The sequence below is a fragment of the Lutjanus erythropterus genome, chromosome 19 (genome assembly GCF_056507025.1).
Source record: "Lutjanus erythropterus isolate fLutEry1 chromosome 19, fLutEry1.hap2, whole genome shotgun sequence".
NCBI lineage: Eukaryota > Metazoa > Chordata > Actinopteri > Lutjaniformes > Lutjanidae > Lutjanus > Lutjanus erythropterus.
The window spans coordinates 5795299-5815247 of NC_139335.1; the positions used below are offsets into that span (position 1 = coordinate 5795299).

Consider the following 19949-nt stretch of genomic DNA (forward strand, 5'->3'; position numbering starts at 1 on the left):
GGGGGTTCCACCAAGAACCTTTTTTGTTCTAATGGATTTACCTAGAATACGATTCTGTAGGATTCTAGTACAAGGGTTTTACCTAGAACGCACTCAGAAGGTTCTACTGAGAGCATTTTTAAAAAATGTTTAAGGGCTTTATGTGATAGCCATCCTAGGGTTCTACTGAGAACCTTTTTATATATATTCCAAGGGTTTTATCCAGAACCCAACCTGGGGTTTCTACCAAGAACCTTTTTTTAAAAAATGGGTTTGATCTAGAACCCTCCAAGTGGGTTCTATTGACAACCTTTTTTCTTCCAAGGATTTTATCTTGAACACAGAGCGGTTCTACCAAAACCCTTTTTATATTCCAAGGGTTTTATCTAGAACCCACCCGGACACCTTTCATATTCTAAGGGTTTTGTCTAGAGGTTACAAAGGGGGTTCTACTGAGAATCTTTTTCTATACAAGGGTTTTACCTTTCTTATGGTATAAAGAACCTTTGATAAACCCTTGAATGTTCTTCCAAAAATGGTTCTTTGGAGGAAAGTGTTCTTAAAGGAACCCTCTTACAAAGACCCCTTGACAAACCTATTCTTCATGAAAGGGTTCCTCAGAAGCAGAACCGTCATTTCTAAGAGTGTGTGTCAACATACCGCACTGAGATGTTTATGTGTTTATGTTTGTCCAATGCGACACTCATGTTTACAGTAAGTATGCGCATGTGAGGCGTCAGCAGCTACATCTTCCTCATGCGACAGCGCTTCACCCGAGGTTTCAAACACAAGCTGTGTGCAGAGCGGAGCGGCAACGACGCCTCCACACCTTCTCACAACATCCACCTGGTCCAACAACACCATCACAAAGGAGCACAACAACCACGTTCTCACCTTCGCTGCACAGAACATGGCGGCGGGCAGCTCCAGCCACCACAGTCTCAGTCCAGGTTTCGTGATCCGTTGCCCCCAGTGCTCCCAGCGTGAGCTTTGACCGTGTTGGCTGGCCTCCTCTGTTAAACCTGACAAACTCTCTGACGAGTGGAGTCCAAATCTCGGCTGTCCATATGGCCCAACTGTCTGTCCATCTATACTCTCCTGTGTGATCATGACACGGTATGCCCTCATCGGACTCGTAATTAGTCACGTGGGTTGGCATGTAATCAAAGTTGGCCCGGGTTCATCGGAGCTGCGGGAGCGGCCCTGCTTCACTGGACAGAGCAGCAGCTTTAGATCACAGACTGAAGAAGCACCATTTGCAAGTGTGGCCTCTCAGGGCAAGAAAACAGAGGTTGTGACCGCGGAGGACGAACTACTTAAACCATTAATTATTCTTTCAAATGATCATTTATAGAATATTGTGAAAAACAAAGCTGGTTCAAAGACCTGAGAACAGCTGGAGAAACAAACTGCACACAACCTACACACAACCTAGGCAACTGGGCTAAATTAAGAAACTTATGAAATATCCGTGCAGTATTAAAACGAACATTAATAACAAACGGCTGCCTGTCTAATCCAAAGAAAAGGAAGAATGCAATGACTGTGTGGGTGACGTTTGTGGTACTGGGAAAAAGTGGCAGGGCGAGACCTCACTTTGTGCTAATGAGCAGCGAGACCATGTACGACTGTCATCTTCAGGCACATCTCTACTTTTATCCGTCGGTCTGTAATCAACACCGTGCTTGACATCAGAAACGCTCTCTGCCTCAGCTCCAGATTATCCTTCCCTGTGGTGGACATATAGGTGAATGGACTCAAGCTAACATGTTAGCTGCACTGGCTAGTTAATGAGCAGCACAGTTATCTCTGCATGTCATCGTGAGATAGTGACAGTGACCAGCGTTATTAGATCTAGATATAAGCATGCTGAGAGCTTATTTGCTCCCTGACGCTGATTAAATTTACTCCTTGGGTACTGAAATTTGATGCAGACTGTCAAAGTGTTGTTCAGTACTCAATAGGTACCATAAAAATATTGAAGTTCGGTACTCACTCATAGTGAAAAATCAATCCCAAATTCCCAGAAGATGCTTAAGGCGATTTTTTGTCTGATCAAAGTTCATATCCCAACAATTATTATTTTAATTTACAAACAATTTAAAACAGTGAAAAACTGCAAAATTGTGACGCTGAAAACTGGGAATGTTCAGCATTTTTGCTTTGACACATGACTGTAAATCCAAATAAGTTAGCAAGACTTCAAAAAAATTGAGGCCATCGGTTGCCACAACTTTTTTGAGTTGATCAAGTTAAAATTTAGAGGTTATCAGAGCTTAAACATAGTTAGAGATGTAGTTAAAGACAAATCAGGTTCATATAATAGTGAACTATTTTAAAATACGATTTTTTTGGGTTCTTTATAAAACGCACAAGATTCAACTTTAAGAAGAAAAGTAAATTATCTCAACAAAAGATTATAAGTCAGAAAAACTTTGTTTAGTTTAGGTAAAACCTTTTTACGGGACATCTCATTAATTTTAGCAATAATAACATTTATTTCATGTTCAGTATAGCTTAAAGTTTACTCTACATATTACAATTAATAAATGTGAGCACTTGCCACACAAGCAATTATACTTTCCTCAAACTTGTGACCATCATCTATGTGTATGTTATATTTATGCTGTTATTGTAAGTATATATTATGAGCCAAATGAGAGACGAGGACAGCAGGGGACACATCAGCCACTGTCTCACCTGTAACAGTTCATACTGTTCGACATGTACCTGTTTGTTCATGGAGGGTTTCCTCAGGGCAACGTCAGCGACCTCTGTGGGCTGACTGGTCTTTTTACTGCTGTGGCATCCGTTAGCTGTGGACACACAGATAATAAACTGAACATTATTGAGGACGAAGAACTTATTTTTGTTCAAAAAAAAAATTGAGCAGGTAAGGGGAAGTGAGTTAATTGACTCTATTACAGCGAAAAGGTCACATTTTTACTGTAAGTTTGATGTGTGACGTCCTAATATTGGTGTGTTGAGAGCGGACAGATTTGTTCTCCTTCACACCAAAACAATTACCAGCAATTTGAGGCCAAGATGGGTATTTGTTGACTGTTCTTGTCACTGAATTATCCTTCGTTCAGTCCTCTTCTTCCCAGATCCATATTAAAGGAATGCCATGACTGAGCCTGACCCTGCAGGATTCACAGCTCTCTAGTAACGTCCCTGGTTTTCGTCCCATCAGCCCTCAATGGTTCCTCATGGCCCGTGATTCATGAGCTGTCTGCTCGTTGCATATCAACTCGTCTCATCTCCAGCTGAAGGTAAAACACGTGAGCCCGGCAGAGTGTGACCCCTGAGGCCACACATCACAGCCGCGGACGCTGGTCAGACCGGGACCAGGGACCCGCCTGCAGAAAAACGAGTTGACTCCAAAAATAGCAATGACGCTCATTTTGCTTAAAGGGACATTAAGAAGTCTCCGGCCTTTGTTGACCTCTGTCGGAGACCAGTAAAATTAATCACTGTCAGGTCTCTGACACATTAACTGTAACTGTAACATGAATAGAAGTCACAAAACAGAGCAGAAAGCCATCAGAAACAGATGTAATATTTCAACTTTGAGGACTTAATTATATTCATTATGCCTTCTCATTCGCTTTATGATGAAAATGGTATTCAGCCTTCACAGAAATGTTTTGCCTGTGGCCCAGTCCTTCGCAATTAAAGGAGCTGTATGTAAAAAAAATACTCAAAACATTCAAAACATAATCAACAGAATTATCATGTGAAAAAAATGACAGTTTAGAACTTATGTCAAAGACACCTACGTGTTGTGTTCAAGGTTGGGAATGATGTGTTAGTAAGTAATGTATTATGGTAACTAATTATTTTGCTGTGCTCTGGACTTTACCAAATCAAAACATCAGTATTTTATGTCCTGGGGATGAGTGACCAAGGATGATGGTGCATTTTCTGGTGCAAATCCTACTGATTTTACCTTTAAGAAGTCTAAGGATTTTTTTCAAGCTGTGCAGGAACTTGCCGTTTATCAGAAATATGCAAATGCAAAATAACCAAACTTCAAGATGCATGGTTTTCACTACGGAGGGGGGTAAAAAAAATTTGAAAGTAACTAGTAACTAAAGCAGTCAGACAAATATAGTGGAGTAAAAAGAAAAATATTTACCTCTGACGTAGTGGAGTGAAAGTATAAACCTGCATAAAATGGAAATGCTCAAGTAGAGTACAAGTACCTCAAATCTGTACTTGAGTAAAGAGGCTGATCAGATCAGATCCAAACCTGGTCTTCATTAAACTTCTTCCTCTCTAAGGAGGATCACACTTGTCTGGTTGAATGCTGACAAACTCCCCTGCAGCCGACTGCCTCCCCGCTCGATTTTTCCCCTGTAAGTGTGTTTAGGCCACATGCCAGCAGAAAGAAGAAAACCATCTGCTATCTGCTCAGATGTCGTTAGTGAGGATGCTGGCAGCCGTGGAACATAATAAGCCAGTCATTAAGAAAATGTAGGATTTCCAGTAGTAGTGAGCTTCATGATAATGTAGGACACAGCAGAGGGATGTATTACAAGGGATTTGTCAGAGTTTTTTCTAAACCTTTTGGGAAAATGTGACTAAGTCTTTTGGAAATATAGTGTGATTACTTATTGTGTCAGTTAGAGTCCTCGGCTGAAGGAATGTGCTCTCAGGATAATAAGCAGATTACTACTGCTGATGACTGATTGCTAAAAGGCTTAATCTGTCTGACAGGACAAAATTAAATCATGACCTGCAGCTCCAAATGGAAACAATCTTCACAGAAAGAACAATTTACCCAATGAATACAGATATTATCAGCTCTCTATCTTTGCATTTCTCTGCAAAACTCCTGTTTCTCATTCCTCCGGCGTCTGTTGTTTTGTTTCCTACACGTTCAGAAATGGATGGCTCAGTTTTACCATATGGTGAAGAGTTGTGTGGTGCCAGTAGTCTCTGTGGGGCCTCAGCAGACAAGGAGGGACGTCGCCATGTTGTTTCTGGAACGATGCAAGCAGAAGGAAGGAAGACGGTTGAAAAAAAGAAAATGTGGCGTAATTTCACACAACATCAGCTCCTTAACAGCTAAATCTGCATATTCATATTTCTTGGCACAAACTTCATCTCCACTTTTGATCAGTGATTTTAGATAAATTTCCTGAACATGTTAGTGTGAATATTTCTCATTGTTACAGAACATACATATACACTGACACTAAACACATTAGCTAACACTAGCTAGTAAATTTTGATGGCTTGTTTCTTAACTCTCTATGGCACAGTGTTACCTGAAGGGAAAATACACATTTTTGCTGTTTGAAACACAGATGATTTGTCCTCAATTATGGTGCAATACTTTAAAGAAGAGTCAGAGCCCGAAGGAAACCAATAGCAGTGTTTTAATCCCTTTTTTTTTTTGCAGCCTTCCACACATGGCAAGATTGACATGTTTGCATTTTGGAACATAAAATAGCAAACTTAAACTCTCAGCAATGCATCATGGGAAATTATGCTAACAAGGGCCATTTCTCAGCCTTTCAGCTGCACATGTGAAGCCTGAGTCCTACAGCGCCACACAGTGGTAGATGTATTTTACATTAAAATACACAATTTTAAATATCTAGAGATTCATGTTTCTTAGAGGATAAATTTGCTCCAGTTTGGATAAATGTTTTCTAGCTTCAGTCCCAGATCAAAATGTCATCTTGACACACAAATTATGTCCAAATGGCTGATTTTCTAAACCTACACCCACAAATTCTTTGTGCTACATGCAGGACATTTTGTCTTTTTACTGTAACTGTCATGGTGTTGGATTTTGTTGGTTATTTCCTGTTTTATTTTGGTAGTTTCTGTTCCTCCCTCATGTGTCTAGTCTTTACTTCCTGTCTTTGTTCTTTTTCCTGGTCTTTCACCTGTTTACCCACCTGTGCCTTGTTAGTTCCCTCTGTTTAGTTCCTGTGTTCCTCAGTGTCTTTGTCAGTTTGTGGGTCTGTCTGCCTGCATCCCCTGTGTCTTCCTCCCGTGTTTCATCCGTGTTATTTTTCCCCTGGCTTGTTTTTTGAGTTTGCCTTTTTGGATTCTGTTTCGTTGGACCTTTGGATTTTTACCTCCCTGAACCACTATAAGCCTTTGTTTCTTTGTTCCTGTTTTAGTTCATTAAATCTTTTTGAACTGCTCCCCATGGTCCGGTGTCATCTGCATTTGGGTCCTCCAACTTGTTAAACTCATTGCTGCTTCTTGTCAGTACAAGTTTTCCTCAAACTCTTTTAGATATCATTCAGTAACAAACACTGTTTAACCTTGCTGTACCAGAACTTTGGGAAAAGGTAAACTTTATTTCCTGAAAAATGAAACAATAAAATTCTTGTCCATCTCTGAACCTTTTGGGGGAAAAAAAAACCCCAGCTGGATCATTTGAACATGTCTCCTGTATTTTAGCTGTCTATCACTCGTACTCACAAATCATTCCACTTGGTAGAGCAGGAAGTCCTTTACGCAGCTGTGGGTGAATCGAGCCGCTTCTTCTAATACTGGAGTGTTTACCAGCACAGTGTTTTGGCAGTGCTGTTACGATGATGGCAAGAACTCAAAGTGTGTGTGGATAGAAAGCTGGAAAGATTAATTAACACCAGTCACTAAATATAACTATGATGCATTTTCATGCTAATGCCAAGTTTTACAGTCTGATAGATACATAGACAGATAGATAGATAGATAGATGTGTTCATATATCAAAATCCAATTATGTTTTCTTCCTGTTTTCTTTCTTTCCTGGTGCAGAGCTAAGATTCATGAGTTAGCTAGCTAGCAACAACATGGTACGCTGGATTATCATACGCCCACTTTTCAATGTTTAAATCATATTTCTCTCAACATTTTGTTTTGACTAAACCAAGATTTCCGACTTGGTTTGTGTTCTTTAACATTAGTGACTGAAGCTGAGCAGCAGTTCTTTTTTTGGTCCAAAAACAATCTAATCATTGATTTGTTGAATGCGTTCATGTGACTAAAATCATCTAGTGAGATTGTCACATAAATGTGTGTGTCATTTGCATAATTATAGTAAAATATTTTGTTGTTTCCTATAATATGAACTAGTAAGAGTATATACAAGTTGAACAGAAGGGGCCCAAGACTGGTCCCTTGGGGAACTCCACTTGCCATTTAAAGTAAAAGTAAACCTTCAAGTAAAGCACTTGAAACTAAATTTTGGACTGCCCATTTTTCCTGTAGTGTAGGGCCAGTCTTAGCTGATTCAGCTTGTACTGGGAGCTCGGATCACTGGTGGAGCATCGGTGGTCACAGCTGGTGGGGAGCAGCACAGGAATGGGCACCAATACTCTACTTCCTGTGTTCGAACTGGTGTCTGAGTCTGAGATAACCACACCCCCTTCATTTGAATATAACCACTGGAATTAAAAAGAGCTGAGAAATAAATGTGGCATCAGGAAATAAAAGTTCTTAGAAAAACATAAACAACTATTTATTTATTGCCTATAAAGTAATTATATTGACACATTTACATTTATTTCTATATTTATTATCCTTGGCAGGTGTGAACCTGGATCATGTAGTTGCTTCTGTGTGTGAGTGAGTGAGTGTGTGTGTGATCACCGGACCTAAAGCTTGTCCGCAGCTGATCTCGAATATTACTGAACCGATTAACCTAATTTTTTTTGTGCACTTTCATGACTGTATGCTGAGGGACCTCTATGATTCACAGTTTAAAAAAAGAAACTTGAAAGAACTTTTAACTGGCCGTCATGTTTTTATGACCACAGGCATTATGTTTTCTGGGAGTCGTGTCAATGTTGGCAGAACTTTGCAAATCTCTGCTGGTTGCATCTGGCAGTTGTGGTGGCATTGCGGTAAGTGCTTCACCATCTATTGCCTGGCGGGGATCAGCACTCTGATGAATGCACTTTTCTAGTTTATGCATGTATTTTGTTATTTATTTAATATGGACTTAAATGTAATTCCTTAGACTACAACCCAGCAGGTCAGTTTGTAAGCTGACTTCAGGCTGATTTTAAATTGTTTTCGTGTTTCTGTAATATCAGCTGCTTCTTTCTGCAAACAAATGATAACAAATGGCATCATACACAATCACATTTTTTAAGCCTTAGTTCCTTGTGAATCTTTCTCATCGTTCCAAATCCCACTGTCATATTTGCAACTCCAGAGGGATTAAGTGGAAGGATTTCGACTGATCCTTGTTTGTGCACCTCCTCCGTTAAATGGCACAGACGGAAAACAACAAGCAGCTTTCTAATAAACACTGTAATACACACTGGCATCTCTGTGACACAGACTCAGTCTCACTGGCAGCTTTTTGAAGCTCCTTATTCAAACAACAACAAACTGTAACAAAATAAAAAAAGTGGCGGCTGCACCATATGGCTGCTGAATGTAAAAATAGCTGTTGGGTGTGTTTTATTTCTGCTGTGTGTGTGTGTGTGTGTTTGTGTGTGCTGCCACAGTAAAATCACTGCCAGAGTTGTTGTTGATGATGCAGCCTCAGTCTGTCCCGTGGGAGCCCGTCCTGTCTCCCTGGATTCCTTCCCAAATGAGGTGTAAAACACACACACACACACCGAAGCAGATGTTTGTGAAAGGTCACCTGCCTGCCAGCCTCTGCATTAATATAACTCATCATCAGTCTGTAGTCAGGTGGCAGAAGACAACACATCCCTCCACCTCCGGATCCACAGATCTCACTGGCTGAGATACTCGGCCCCGGAGTGTTTAAGATAATCAGATTAAAGTGGATCGAATCTGCGGGCCTGTGTTCACATGAATGGACTGCTGAGACACGATGATGGGGAGGAATGATAATGAGTCCTCGTACTTCACCGTGTTAAGGCAGTGAGGGCTGAATGCCACGATAAGCAAATGAAAACACTAGAGGAGGTGATGCTCGGTTCAGTATTCAGCGCGTTCACACGGTGGCAGTTTTTCTTTTGATGTCAGTGAGGGAAGCTCAGATCCCGTACTGCTGTGTTTCGGCTGACAGAGGAAAATCTGGAGGGACACTGGGCCATATTTCAAGCTGAGTTAGTGTTGATTTCAGATTGCTCAACAACAAGATAATGAGTTTAGAGCCACGCTAACAGGCTGTATGAAGGTGCTGCCTGCTTACAATAGCAATGTTTACAATGTTTACTATCATGGTTGTGCACAGACTGTCCTCACCAGAAAAACATGCATGTTGGTCATAAATTTAAACAACTTATTCTCACTGATATGTCTGCTTATTGTGGGCATATTAAAGTCCATATTAAAGTCCAAGTCCAAAATTGTCTGATTTTTTTGCAAAATAAGTTTAGATATCTTGTTAAAATTGCTTACATATCATTGTAAACCTTGCAATCATTTAGTATTCGAGGATTCATGAAAATATATTGTATTATATGAAACACTTTCCGATCCATCTGTTTCACAGCAGGACCCCATTTTCTGTGAGCTGTGTTGATCAGTGTCCTCAGAAAACTGAAAAAAATTAAAACGTATTGAGTCTTACAGAGCTCCACTAACACTTCAGTTACAAGGTTGAACTACTTCTCTGTTTTACTTATTTGGTCCCATGACAATATGATCATCTTTGGACCATCGTCTCCATTCTGTGAAACTAAATACAGCCTTTTGCTAATATGAGTCCATGTTTTCAGGCGTGGCTCTCACCTTTACTGGAGCTGTTGACGTAATACCTCTGTCCCTCAGGTGACATGTAGCTTCTCCATCCTGGGGGAAGAGGTCGGCTGTCAGTCTCCTCCCTGGGTGCAGCAGCAGAGCTCACGGCCGCCGGCTCCTGTCATCAACAAACACTCAATTTTACCACCACATGAATTAAGCAAGTTTTCTTCCTGTAAAACATGATCAGACTTTATTTAAACTGGGGCTTAAAATCTACATTTCCAACACAAAAGCAGTGAAGTTGATTCTGTTGTGAGTTTGTGTTTGGGTTGCATTTTACAGGATTATCTGTTAAAGGATGAAAGTACTTCATTGCACAATATTTGACTGATGTTTACTGATAGAACAAGTTCTGTTGCATGAGAACAATCTGTTCTAATTAGGAAAAACATTCAGTTGATTAATCCAGAACAGAAGTGGAGCGTAAGTACATTTGGTCAAGGGGGTATTTTCTTTCCTTCCATTTTATACTTCACTGCACTCCAGGCGGAAATATTGTAGTTTTTACTTCATTCCATTTATTTGACAGCTTAACGGTAAATGTCCCAGTTAAACTCACCAAATCCACTTTTCAGACATTTTTAATAAATACTGCCCCAATTTAAGCAAGAATGTTTTAGTTAAAATGAAAATCTTATTTCTTTTATCAAGTGTCAATAATTCATTTAAACGGATTTCCAATGGTTTTATCTTGTAAATTTCAAAAATCTGTCAAAAGTCTGACATGGGCTTAATGGTACCTAATATACCCTTTCATCCCATAGGTGTTCCAAGTAAGCTCACTCCATGAATTGTTGATTAAAAAAATATATAAATTAAAAAAAAAAACAAAAAAAAAACTTACATCCCAAACATATTCTCTTCAAATTGCTTTCAGTAGCTATTTTGATTTTGTCTCCACTCCTCTAAGTAAAACTTAAAACATGTATTTGGAACACTGACAAAAAACAACAATTGTTTAAAGGACCAGAGTGTAGGATTTAGAGGCATCTAGCCGTGAGGTTGTAGACTGCATCCAAACAAAGACGGCTCGCCTCACCCTCCCCTTTCAAACACTAAAGGTTGATAAGAAATTTGTCCCGGACTTACCTCGAGGTAGGGCACAGAGAGGCAAAGTACAGTGCTACAACCACTATGTCTTGTCTGCCTGGTATACAAATGGCTGAGCTACATTTAACACTGGATTGAGCTACGTTCATAAACTACATGATTCACAAACACAGATCCGAGCAGTGCGTCACACTGAGGGTAGAGGTGCAGCTTCGTCAGGTGCCATATGAAAACAATTTTTTACGCTGATCTGATGTGTGGGGTCCTTAAGAGAAACCACAGTGAAATCATGCCAAAAAAACTTAAAAGGCCTTATCTTACTTTTGTTTGTATGGTGAGCTTACATGAACACGCCGTGTCAGATTCACCAAATGCTATTAAATTTAGATAAATGTGTAAATGATGGGCATATTTGAGTGCACATGCACAAGACATGTAAATTCACATAATTAACGCCCCTATAATACCATGTAAGGCTGCACTTCCTGCCCCATATGTCAGAAACATGCCATCAAAGAGTAAAAAGAACTTTCCAAGTTCAGAGGTTGAAGTCCTTCATACAGAGATCCATAAACAAAGTCTACAATTTTAGCAGCAACAACAGTGGACTTAAAGGACCTGTTGAAGCCAAAGAATAGGAAAATCGAGTGCTGTTACCTGAAGGTTGTACTGTCAATGAAAATTAGGTAGTCAAGGGGAATTTTACACATTTTTTTGATTTCCAAACTCAAGTCTTCAAAGTAGTCAATCATTAGTGAAACACTTCAGCTTGAATAACAGCAGAGTAACTGCACATGACTCCAAGAAAGGTCTGGAACATTGACTGTAAATAAAGATGGACGCCATGGCTCCTCTTCCTCCCACTGTAAAATGAAGCCAACCTAACCCGAGTGTGAGCACTGCCATCTTGCGTCGGTGATGTTGTTTAGAGCCAGACTCTGTGCAGTAATGAGGGAGTCATGCTTTCGAGGTCCCACCCACGCTGCTAGCTGTCAATCATGACATTAAATCATCTTTTTATATAATCAAATGACTAATTAAAATCAAACTGATCAGAAAAATGAATCTGAGTGTGATGAATGCTATCTGAGCTGTCATCTCTTTTTCTTTGAGAAAAAGATTTGACGTGTACTTTGTTGTTTTAGTTTGGCCCATGACACTGGGGAGGCAGGTTTTATGACCTGTGCTGCAGCCAACCACCAGGGGGCGATCAAGATGTCCTAGCTTCACTTTTTGGGAGCTCTCATGTTGTCCATTTCATGTCAATGGCCTAGACCACTCGAACGTATTATCTTAGACAAAATTCAAAATATGAGAAAAGCCGTAAATGCTGCAAGTTCTCCTAAATCACTTGAATTTGGAAGGAATCTAACTGGCTCTTACAAGAGGCCCTTTGATTCCTATCCTTAGGTGACAATACCCGAGTGAAAACACACCTATGAATATTAATTTCTGCCATATTCTGACAATAAATCCCCATAAATCTTGAATACTAGACCTGTAAATGACCTGAATACTTAATATGTAGCTGTATCTATAAATGAAGACGAATTAACTCATATATTCTGCTATGATGCTGAATAATGTGGACATTTACTATCGAGGATCCTTAGGGCTGTGAAAATGGATATTTTAATTCATCCTGAGAAAGGGAACCTTAAGCAGAAGTAGAAGTGTATAATGTGATGCAGCTGCTTCATTAAAGTTTATGTTGACTAACAACATTTCCACAAGCTTGCATATACAGTGAATGTAAATGTAGGAGCCATGACAGCCTCTGCAGTAAGTGATCTTATTATCATCTATTTCCCATTTTGCTTTTCAGCAGCTCTCAGTTGCTAAATAATTGTGTTTTTCATATGGTGAAATATGATCGACTAAATGGATAAATAATGATAAATGCCCGCTCCACCTTATCAGCAGTCCCCAGGAGCCTGCACCACAGACCATTATATACAGCCTGCCTTGCACACTGTACTCTATACTGGGCCAGAAATTACTGCAGTGTGCTTTACAAGGGAAAAAGGAGTGTTTTAATCTGCAGGGATCGCTGGCTGGCTGTTCATTTTCAGACGCAGCGGTGCATGGCCTGCTCAGATCTGTCTGCTGCAGCTGACAGAAGGCCGGCTGAACTTCAGGACGGTGCACTCCAGTCAGACATCTGAGGAGAGGTGGGCGGACACGATTGGACAGATATATAAATGGGGAGATTATTAGCAGGATGATAAAGGAGTCATATCATGTTCCTGTGCTCGCATGGGCAGTAGGGCAGAGTGGGTGGATAAAGGCGATTGATGTGCAACATTAAAGGGACTCATTGCATCTTCTCTATCTCTGCCACTGGTGTAAGTTTTCTGTGAGGGCAGAAAAGCAGATAGCTTCAGCTGTGTTGTACTGCAGTATTTTAGCTGCTGAAGTCACAGAGGAGATGTTTGCTGCACAGAAAAGATAAGTGACATCCTGACAGGTAACAGTGACCCATGCACTGTAAGGTCACCCCATCTTAATTCATGCTCCACAATATAATTGGGGAAAAAATGTAATCTTCATTCGTTATTGCTGACAGGATCATGTATCTCTTATCAGACAGAACATTCCAGCTAGCCCATCCTCACCAGACAAACAACCATATATTTTTTCTGTCATATATTTTTTTCAATCAGCTTATTATGAACTATATTTGCGTTTATTGTAAGGTAGTGACTTCTAGTGGCCATAGTAGCCTAATTATCACAGGAACAAAAGAAGAAGTCAAGTGATGTAGTATAAAAAGTGACAATATCTGCATATGGAGCATGGATGTATTATCAGACCTGAATATGGTGCATGGATGTATTAGAAGACCTGGATATGGCGCACGGATGTATTATAAGACCTGGATATGGCGCATGGATGTATTATCAGACCTGGATATGGCGCACAGATATATTAGAAGATGTAGATATGGCGCATGGATGTATTATCAGACATGGATATGGCGCACGGATGTATTAGAAGACCTGAATATGGTGCATGGATGTATTATCAGACCTGAATATGGCGCATGGATGTATTACAAGACCTGGATATGGCACATGGATGTATTACAAGACTTGAATATGGAGCATGGATGTATTATAAGACCTGATGTATCACATAGATATGTTATAAGACCTGATATGGTGCATGGATGTATTATAAGACCTGGATGTGGTGCATGGATGTATTATACATCAGAACAGCACATACGAGTACAAAACGTTAGGTTGCCAGACACTGCTAATGCTGAATTACCAGATATCGCTGTCTGTAAACAACAAAACCTGTAAATAGACAACTGTTAATCTAAGCTAGGCTGAGATATAGTCACAGTGGTCTACAGTACCTTATGACTGATCTCCAGCAGCATCACACTCAAGCTAACAAGTAGTTAGTTACTAGTTAGTAGTAACAATTACCGTTCCCTGGAGGCTCATAAATTCTCACTGCTCTCCTTTTTGGATCTTTTCCTTTCCAGGAACAATGAGGAACCAGAGATCGTGATGGATTTGTTTGTTTATTGATTTTACAACCTGCTACACAGCAGCTTCTCTGCAAACGGGTGTAGTGATTATTGAATAGTCTCTCAGTCAGTCACATCACTGGCAGCAACGACAGCTCTGCAAATGGAAAGCTTCACTCCAAGAAAGGAGATGGACATGGTTCAGAGCGTCACAACAACATTACAACAAATCTGCACCCACACACAGATGGAATCTGATTTTTGCTCAGGTGGTTATAATAACAACAGAAATATAAAATCAGGATTACACACATGATCATGCTGTATAGCAGAAAACTATAAACTCACAATTGAGACAATAAACTCATCAGGAAACTTACTTTACTCAGGTCATACATCGCGTAAGAAGTGGGATCATTTTTATATTAAACTTAATACAATCAGACTTCTTCTTGCAACCGGCGGAGTTGCCCCCTGCAGGCCATTAGACAAAATGCAGGTTTAAGGCACTTTTGCATTGGCTTCAGTTTGCAGACCCAGAAGCTCCATCCACTTCTTCTTCGACTATCTATGGTAAAATGCTACTGGACATAAACTAAATAACTTAAGCAGAGGAGTTTCATGGCAATGCAATTTGTAGGAGACAATGTTAAAATTTAAAATCACGAAAAAGCATCAATACTACAATTATTTTACTAGCATGAGCTGTAGGTTTAAAATGAAACTTTTATAAGAATTTCACCTGTTCTCTGGCTCTCAAGGAGAAAGTTGGCCAACTGAGCATTTATGGTTTTAAGAAACAGATCTGTAAGATATCCATGCCAAATCCCACAATCCTCTGGGGTGCTGCTCTCAATGTAACCCTGAAACTAGGATCTCCACTCCACTCGTGTTAGCTCAGTTCTCTCTGAATAGGAGGAAACTAACAAGACAGGCTGTGTCAGACTCCCGCAGAAGGGAGGATGCCTCTCGCTGCTTTACTGAGCCTCTTCATGAGGGCTGACAGGGGAAGAAAGGAAGCGTCGAGATTCCTTTCTACCTGGAAAATAAGATTAATGAACCTCAATCTTCTTATGGTGGTGCAGGAGGAGAGCTGATGTTTACATTTTTGTGCTTTTGTCCACCGTTTCTGCACCTTTTTCCACAGGCTTTATATGATTTCACCTGCATCCATATCACCCAAGAAGAAGAAAAAGGGTTGTTTTTTTTATTGAGGATGAGAGACATAAGCTAAAAAATGGGACATCTCATCACAGTTTTTCATTATCATAAATCTATTTTGGAATCTAGATTCACTGTATGAATTATCAAAAAGAAAAGGCGTCCGCATGTGTCATTTTGGATGCCTACAACAAAAGCTGATGCTCTGTTTCTGTTCCCCGAGGCTGCAGCTGCTGAGAGTTTCAAACAACAGCAATTATAGAGAAACAAGAGGAAGCCTTATAGAGGAATGTACAGTCACACAGGATGCTGATAAAAATAATAAAGTGGAGGCCATGAAAAAAAAAGCAGGGAGGCCTTTATTCTCTCAGAGGCTAAATAAACATAGCAGCACATTACTCAGCCTGTTGGCAGGTTGGCTTTTGTTCCTCTTAGAGAGGCAGAGCTGTGGTGAGGATGTAAATGAGGAGAGTCCTGTTCTGACCCCGGCCGCAGGAACGTGCACAGATGGACCCCAGATGGTGCTCAAGCACCTGCCCTTTTGGTCTCTGACCAGACAAGTGCCCTTTTTTACAAGACATTTTCTCATTTTATATTTTAGTTTTTAAATTTGGACCATAAGTCTCCTAGATCTCCGACATGCTGTTCACTTGCATTTGCACACCATCACACCACAGACACCCAGTTCAGACCGTTTGCACAAAAACGTGAACATCACACCAAGCTGAGGATCTACAGTGTCTTTCAAGTCATCTTGGTGTGACTTGGATTACACCGGATGAGCAGTATGGAGGCAATTTATGTATTTTGTTTCGGTTGTTTTTTTAACATTTAAAAACTGGTCACAGTTCACTTCAATTGTTTGAGAGATTCTGTTTTCCTGTGAAACTCCAGCAGTGTTTTGTGGGCTAAAAAAATTAAACCCGACCTTTAATTGACATTAGGGTGAGAAGATAATGACTGAATTTTCATTTTTGGGTGAACAATCCCTTTACAACATCTCAATACAACCAGCTGTAATCAGGAAATAGTGCACCCTAAATGTGTCCTCTAGTGTGACATAATAAGATGAGAGAGATTTTTCTTCATTATATAGTGTTATTTATTTAATGTTAAATTATGAATAACACATTGTTTTCCCCATTACTTTGCTGTCATTCTCTTGAAACTGCTGAAAATTATACCAATTTATATAGTGATGATTATTTCTCCCCTCCACTGATCTGATATTTTGACATAAAAAATACATTTTGGTACTTGTCACAGGACAAAGTAAAAATTCTAACTTTGAGTATCTCAAAGAAGAAAGATTCTTTTCCGATGAAAACAAAATAAACCATATATTTTTTAAGACAAAATCAAAGCAGTTCCTTCTGCTGCTGCTGCTGCTGCTGCTGCTGCACACCACATCTCTAAAAGTTTTTGTCCTCCTGAATCAGGTAAGTGTGAGTTCTCTGGGAGCAGAACAACACATTTCACATCCAGCATCTTTTTGTTCACTTATCACAAACTTTAATTGTGAATGAACCTGAAGAACCAGGCTGTGTTTGCTGATAACTTCTGGAGTGATGTGGGGTGAGATTTGAAGGTTTCTTGTGTAAAAATCGCACTCGGAAAGAGAACTGAAAATCTGTACTCAAGAACAAGTCCTGTTACATTAGTAAAAATATTACAATTACAGGTAAAAGTATTGGTGTTAGTAAAAGTACAAAATATTTGTCCCAAAAATGACTCAGAGTATTAGTTACTTTTTAACCATTAATACATTATCAATAGCAGATATTCAATCAAGTGTGGTTTCTGTTTTTCCAGATCTTCAGTCTTAATTACTCACAACTAGTCACAGTCACCTCTACAAACTAGGGTTGCAAATTTTGTGCATTTTCCTTAACAGATAATTTAAAGCACAAACAATGTCAAAAATAATTCCTAACATATAAAATGCATGTTTTCCTTTCTCGTATTTTTCTCATTTTAAGATTCTGTTTTTCAACAAATGGTTCTGCCACACAAAAAAGTGTCAAATGAGGTGCGATTACTGATTAGTTACTGATTAAATGTTGATTTATACCTTTTTAATTGGTTAAATTCTCAATGGCGATTAATCTTAATGGCAGTTAATCATTAATGATGTGCCTGTTTCTGATTAGACAACGTTATTGGCCAATTGTACAGTTTTAAAAGTAACTAACAAGAGCAGAAAAGACTATTTCTGAATGTTTTTTTTATTTACTGCTGCATGCAAACTGAAAACAAAGTCTCACATCTTCTCACTTCATTGTCTGTAGTTACTTGATACAGATACAAGCCGCTCACTTCTTTAAATAACACATAAGGCAATTAAAAGAAGTTCTTACCATGCTGCTACGCTGCTGAGCTGCAGAACTGTATCAGTCAACCAGCCACTGGAAACATGAATGAAGAGACAGACGGGATTATTGGATCTCATTACTGTCCAAAATGATCCAAAGCCTGCAGTGTCACAGCTCAGGACACAGAGGGGATGGTGAGACACTGACTATCTTTCAAGCTAAGAGAGACATTTTTTCCATTTGTTAAAAAATAAAAGGGCTGGCAGAGAGACATGCTTTGGTTTTGATCAGTGCAAGACGTTTTCTATGAGTCTTTGTTGAGCAGAAATGTCCAGCGGTTCTCACTCTGTGTCACAAACACAAAAGAGGACACTGTCACACAGAGCTGTGATGTTCTGGGACACAACAAGGACTTTTCTGTCTCGCCTGCTTGTTCTGCTTTTGCTAAATCGAATTGACTCTGCACACAGTGAGTGTCAGTCTGCTCGTAGTCCGTTCAAACAGATGAGGTCTGTCTCTCTCAGGAGAATGAGGCCACTTGTGATTACGCTACAGATCCGGGCCGAGGCGAGGCAAGGCGAGGCCTCCTGGGTCCACAGACAAGATCTGAGAATTATAGTTTACTTTCCAGTGTGCAGATGTGCAGTTTAGGGCTTCAACTAATAGTAATGCTAAAAGACACATTGGTCGGATGGTGAAATACGGCAGATATAACTACATGATAGATGACAGAAATACACTCATTAACGTGGGAAAAGGAAGCACAGGAACTCAATTAGCGCAGCAGACTTTGAGACAGGTCACCCAAGACCACTGTCGCAGAATAAGAGCTAAGCTAACCCGGCTCAGACCTGAGACAGCAGGCCAGAGAGAGATGCATCGTCATCGACCCACTTTTTTTGAATCTGCGTCAACCCACAGCCCAAAGTTACTGCCGCTGGTAAGCTAGGGTTAGTTTGCCGGACATGCTAACGTTTGCAGCTTATGTCAGAGCAGATGAAGACAGAATTTAATTCATTCACCACACATGTGCTCTCCTGATTCACATTTTTGAGAGACGTCACCGTCCAGACTCATGAAATGATGAGTATCGTTCTTCTCAGAGCCTCCTGCACACCTTCAACATGCACAGAAATGGAAAGCTTGACAGTTATTGTTGCTAAGCTATGATTGGTCAACTGCCATTTGGAGGTGGAGCTTAGCAAAGGGCCAATTAGTAGTATTTCTTATTATAAATTTGTTCCCAAGAAAAAACATATGAAGGAAAATGAACATCCTGTAAGATGTAAGGATTTTCTTGATGTAGGGGAGCCCCAGTGGTTCATATTCATTTTCATTTTCAGTAGGTTCTAATTGCTGGAGTCAGGTTGAGGTTTGTGATTTGAATGTGAGAGCAAAAGAGATGTTCAGAGTTTTTCACAGATGCATGCATTTACATATTAAACACATGCATCTGGACCAACTTAGAGGGTTAGGAATTCTACCCCTACTTAAAGCCCCCCAAACAACATTTTGCACAGTGTTCCCAAAAGGCTAGAAATAGCCCTGTTTGTTTGCCTGGCAGTCTGCTACACCTGTACAATTCAAAGGGAAACACTGGAGGAGCCCTTCAGTGAATTAATCCATTCTTCAAACTGGACATCCTGGATCATATTTCATTTTCTCACCTTAAATAACACACCCCACGAACACAGCCCCCTCTGCTGGTTTAATGCAGGACTGTTTTTGGTTTAAATCTCCATTTATCCCTCAGGCTGACTGAACTACACTGTGAGACAATGATCCAAAGAGACAAAATGTTTCAGCGTTACTGTTTTTTTTTAGGTTTTATTCTAATTTGTCTAATTTTTGTTTACTTGGCTGCAAACCAAAAAAGGACTGGGACACAATTCAACAAATCACAACAAATAACAATCATCATTAAATTAATAATCTGTTAGTAATTAGTCCGTCTTAGATGTGAGGGATTTTGTAATATTAGTCACAGCAGAGAGCGGAGGCTTTATGAGAATAATTATTTATTTATCACTCAGCCTGTTAAAGCTTTGTTGTTGTATTATTTTCAGACAGAACTGGTTGCAATAGTCAGAAGATCATCTGTGTGTTTCTCTAATGTGTGTTTTCTCCTCCTCATTCTGTCAAAGTAGCTTTGTTAAAAAATAAAAGCATTGAAAGAAGAAAAAGGGCAAAACTAGGTTATTTTTGTCACACTGTCCACTTTTTAAAATGTTGGATCAAAAGCAGTTGGATGTCTCACTGGAAAGCAACATCTTTGAGGCACAAAT

General features: G+C 39.8%; 2 protein-coding genes across 2 annotated transcripts in view; both read right to left on the bottom strand.

Annotated features, from left to right (window-relative positions):
* The window catches only part of gas7a (growth arrest-specific 7a), a 31555-nt gene extending 30383 nt beyond the window's left edge, over positions 1-1172 (bottom strand). The window contains exon 1 of the mRNA XM_084744838.1: positions 874-1172. Within this exon, the coding sequence (XP_084600964.1) occupies positions 874-1107 (234 nt within the window). The 5' untranslated portion in view covers positions 1108-1172. The remainder of the gene's footprint in view (positions 1-873) is intronic.
* On the bottom strand, positions 1074-17839 carry LOC146309141 (growth arrest-specific protein 7-like). Its single transcript, XM_084744841.1, has 5 exons — positions 17710-17839; positions 9649-9775; positions 4887-4964; positions 2710-2795; positions 1074-1190 (listed from the first exon to the last, which is right to left on the bottom strand). Exons 1-5 carry the CDS (start codon positions 17710-17712, stop codon positions 1188-1190), a joined length of 297 nt encoding a protein of 98 aa, XP_084600967.1. The 5' UTR covers positions 17713-17839; the 3' UTR covers positions 1074-1187.
* Positions 17840-19949: the final 2110 nt, after the last annotated feature.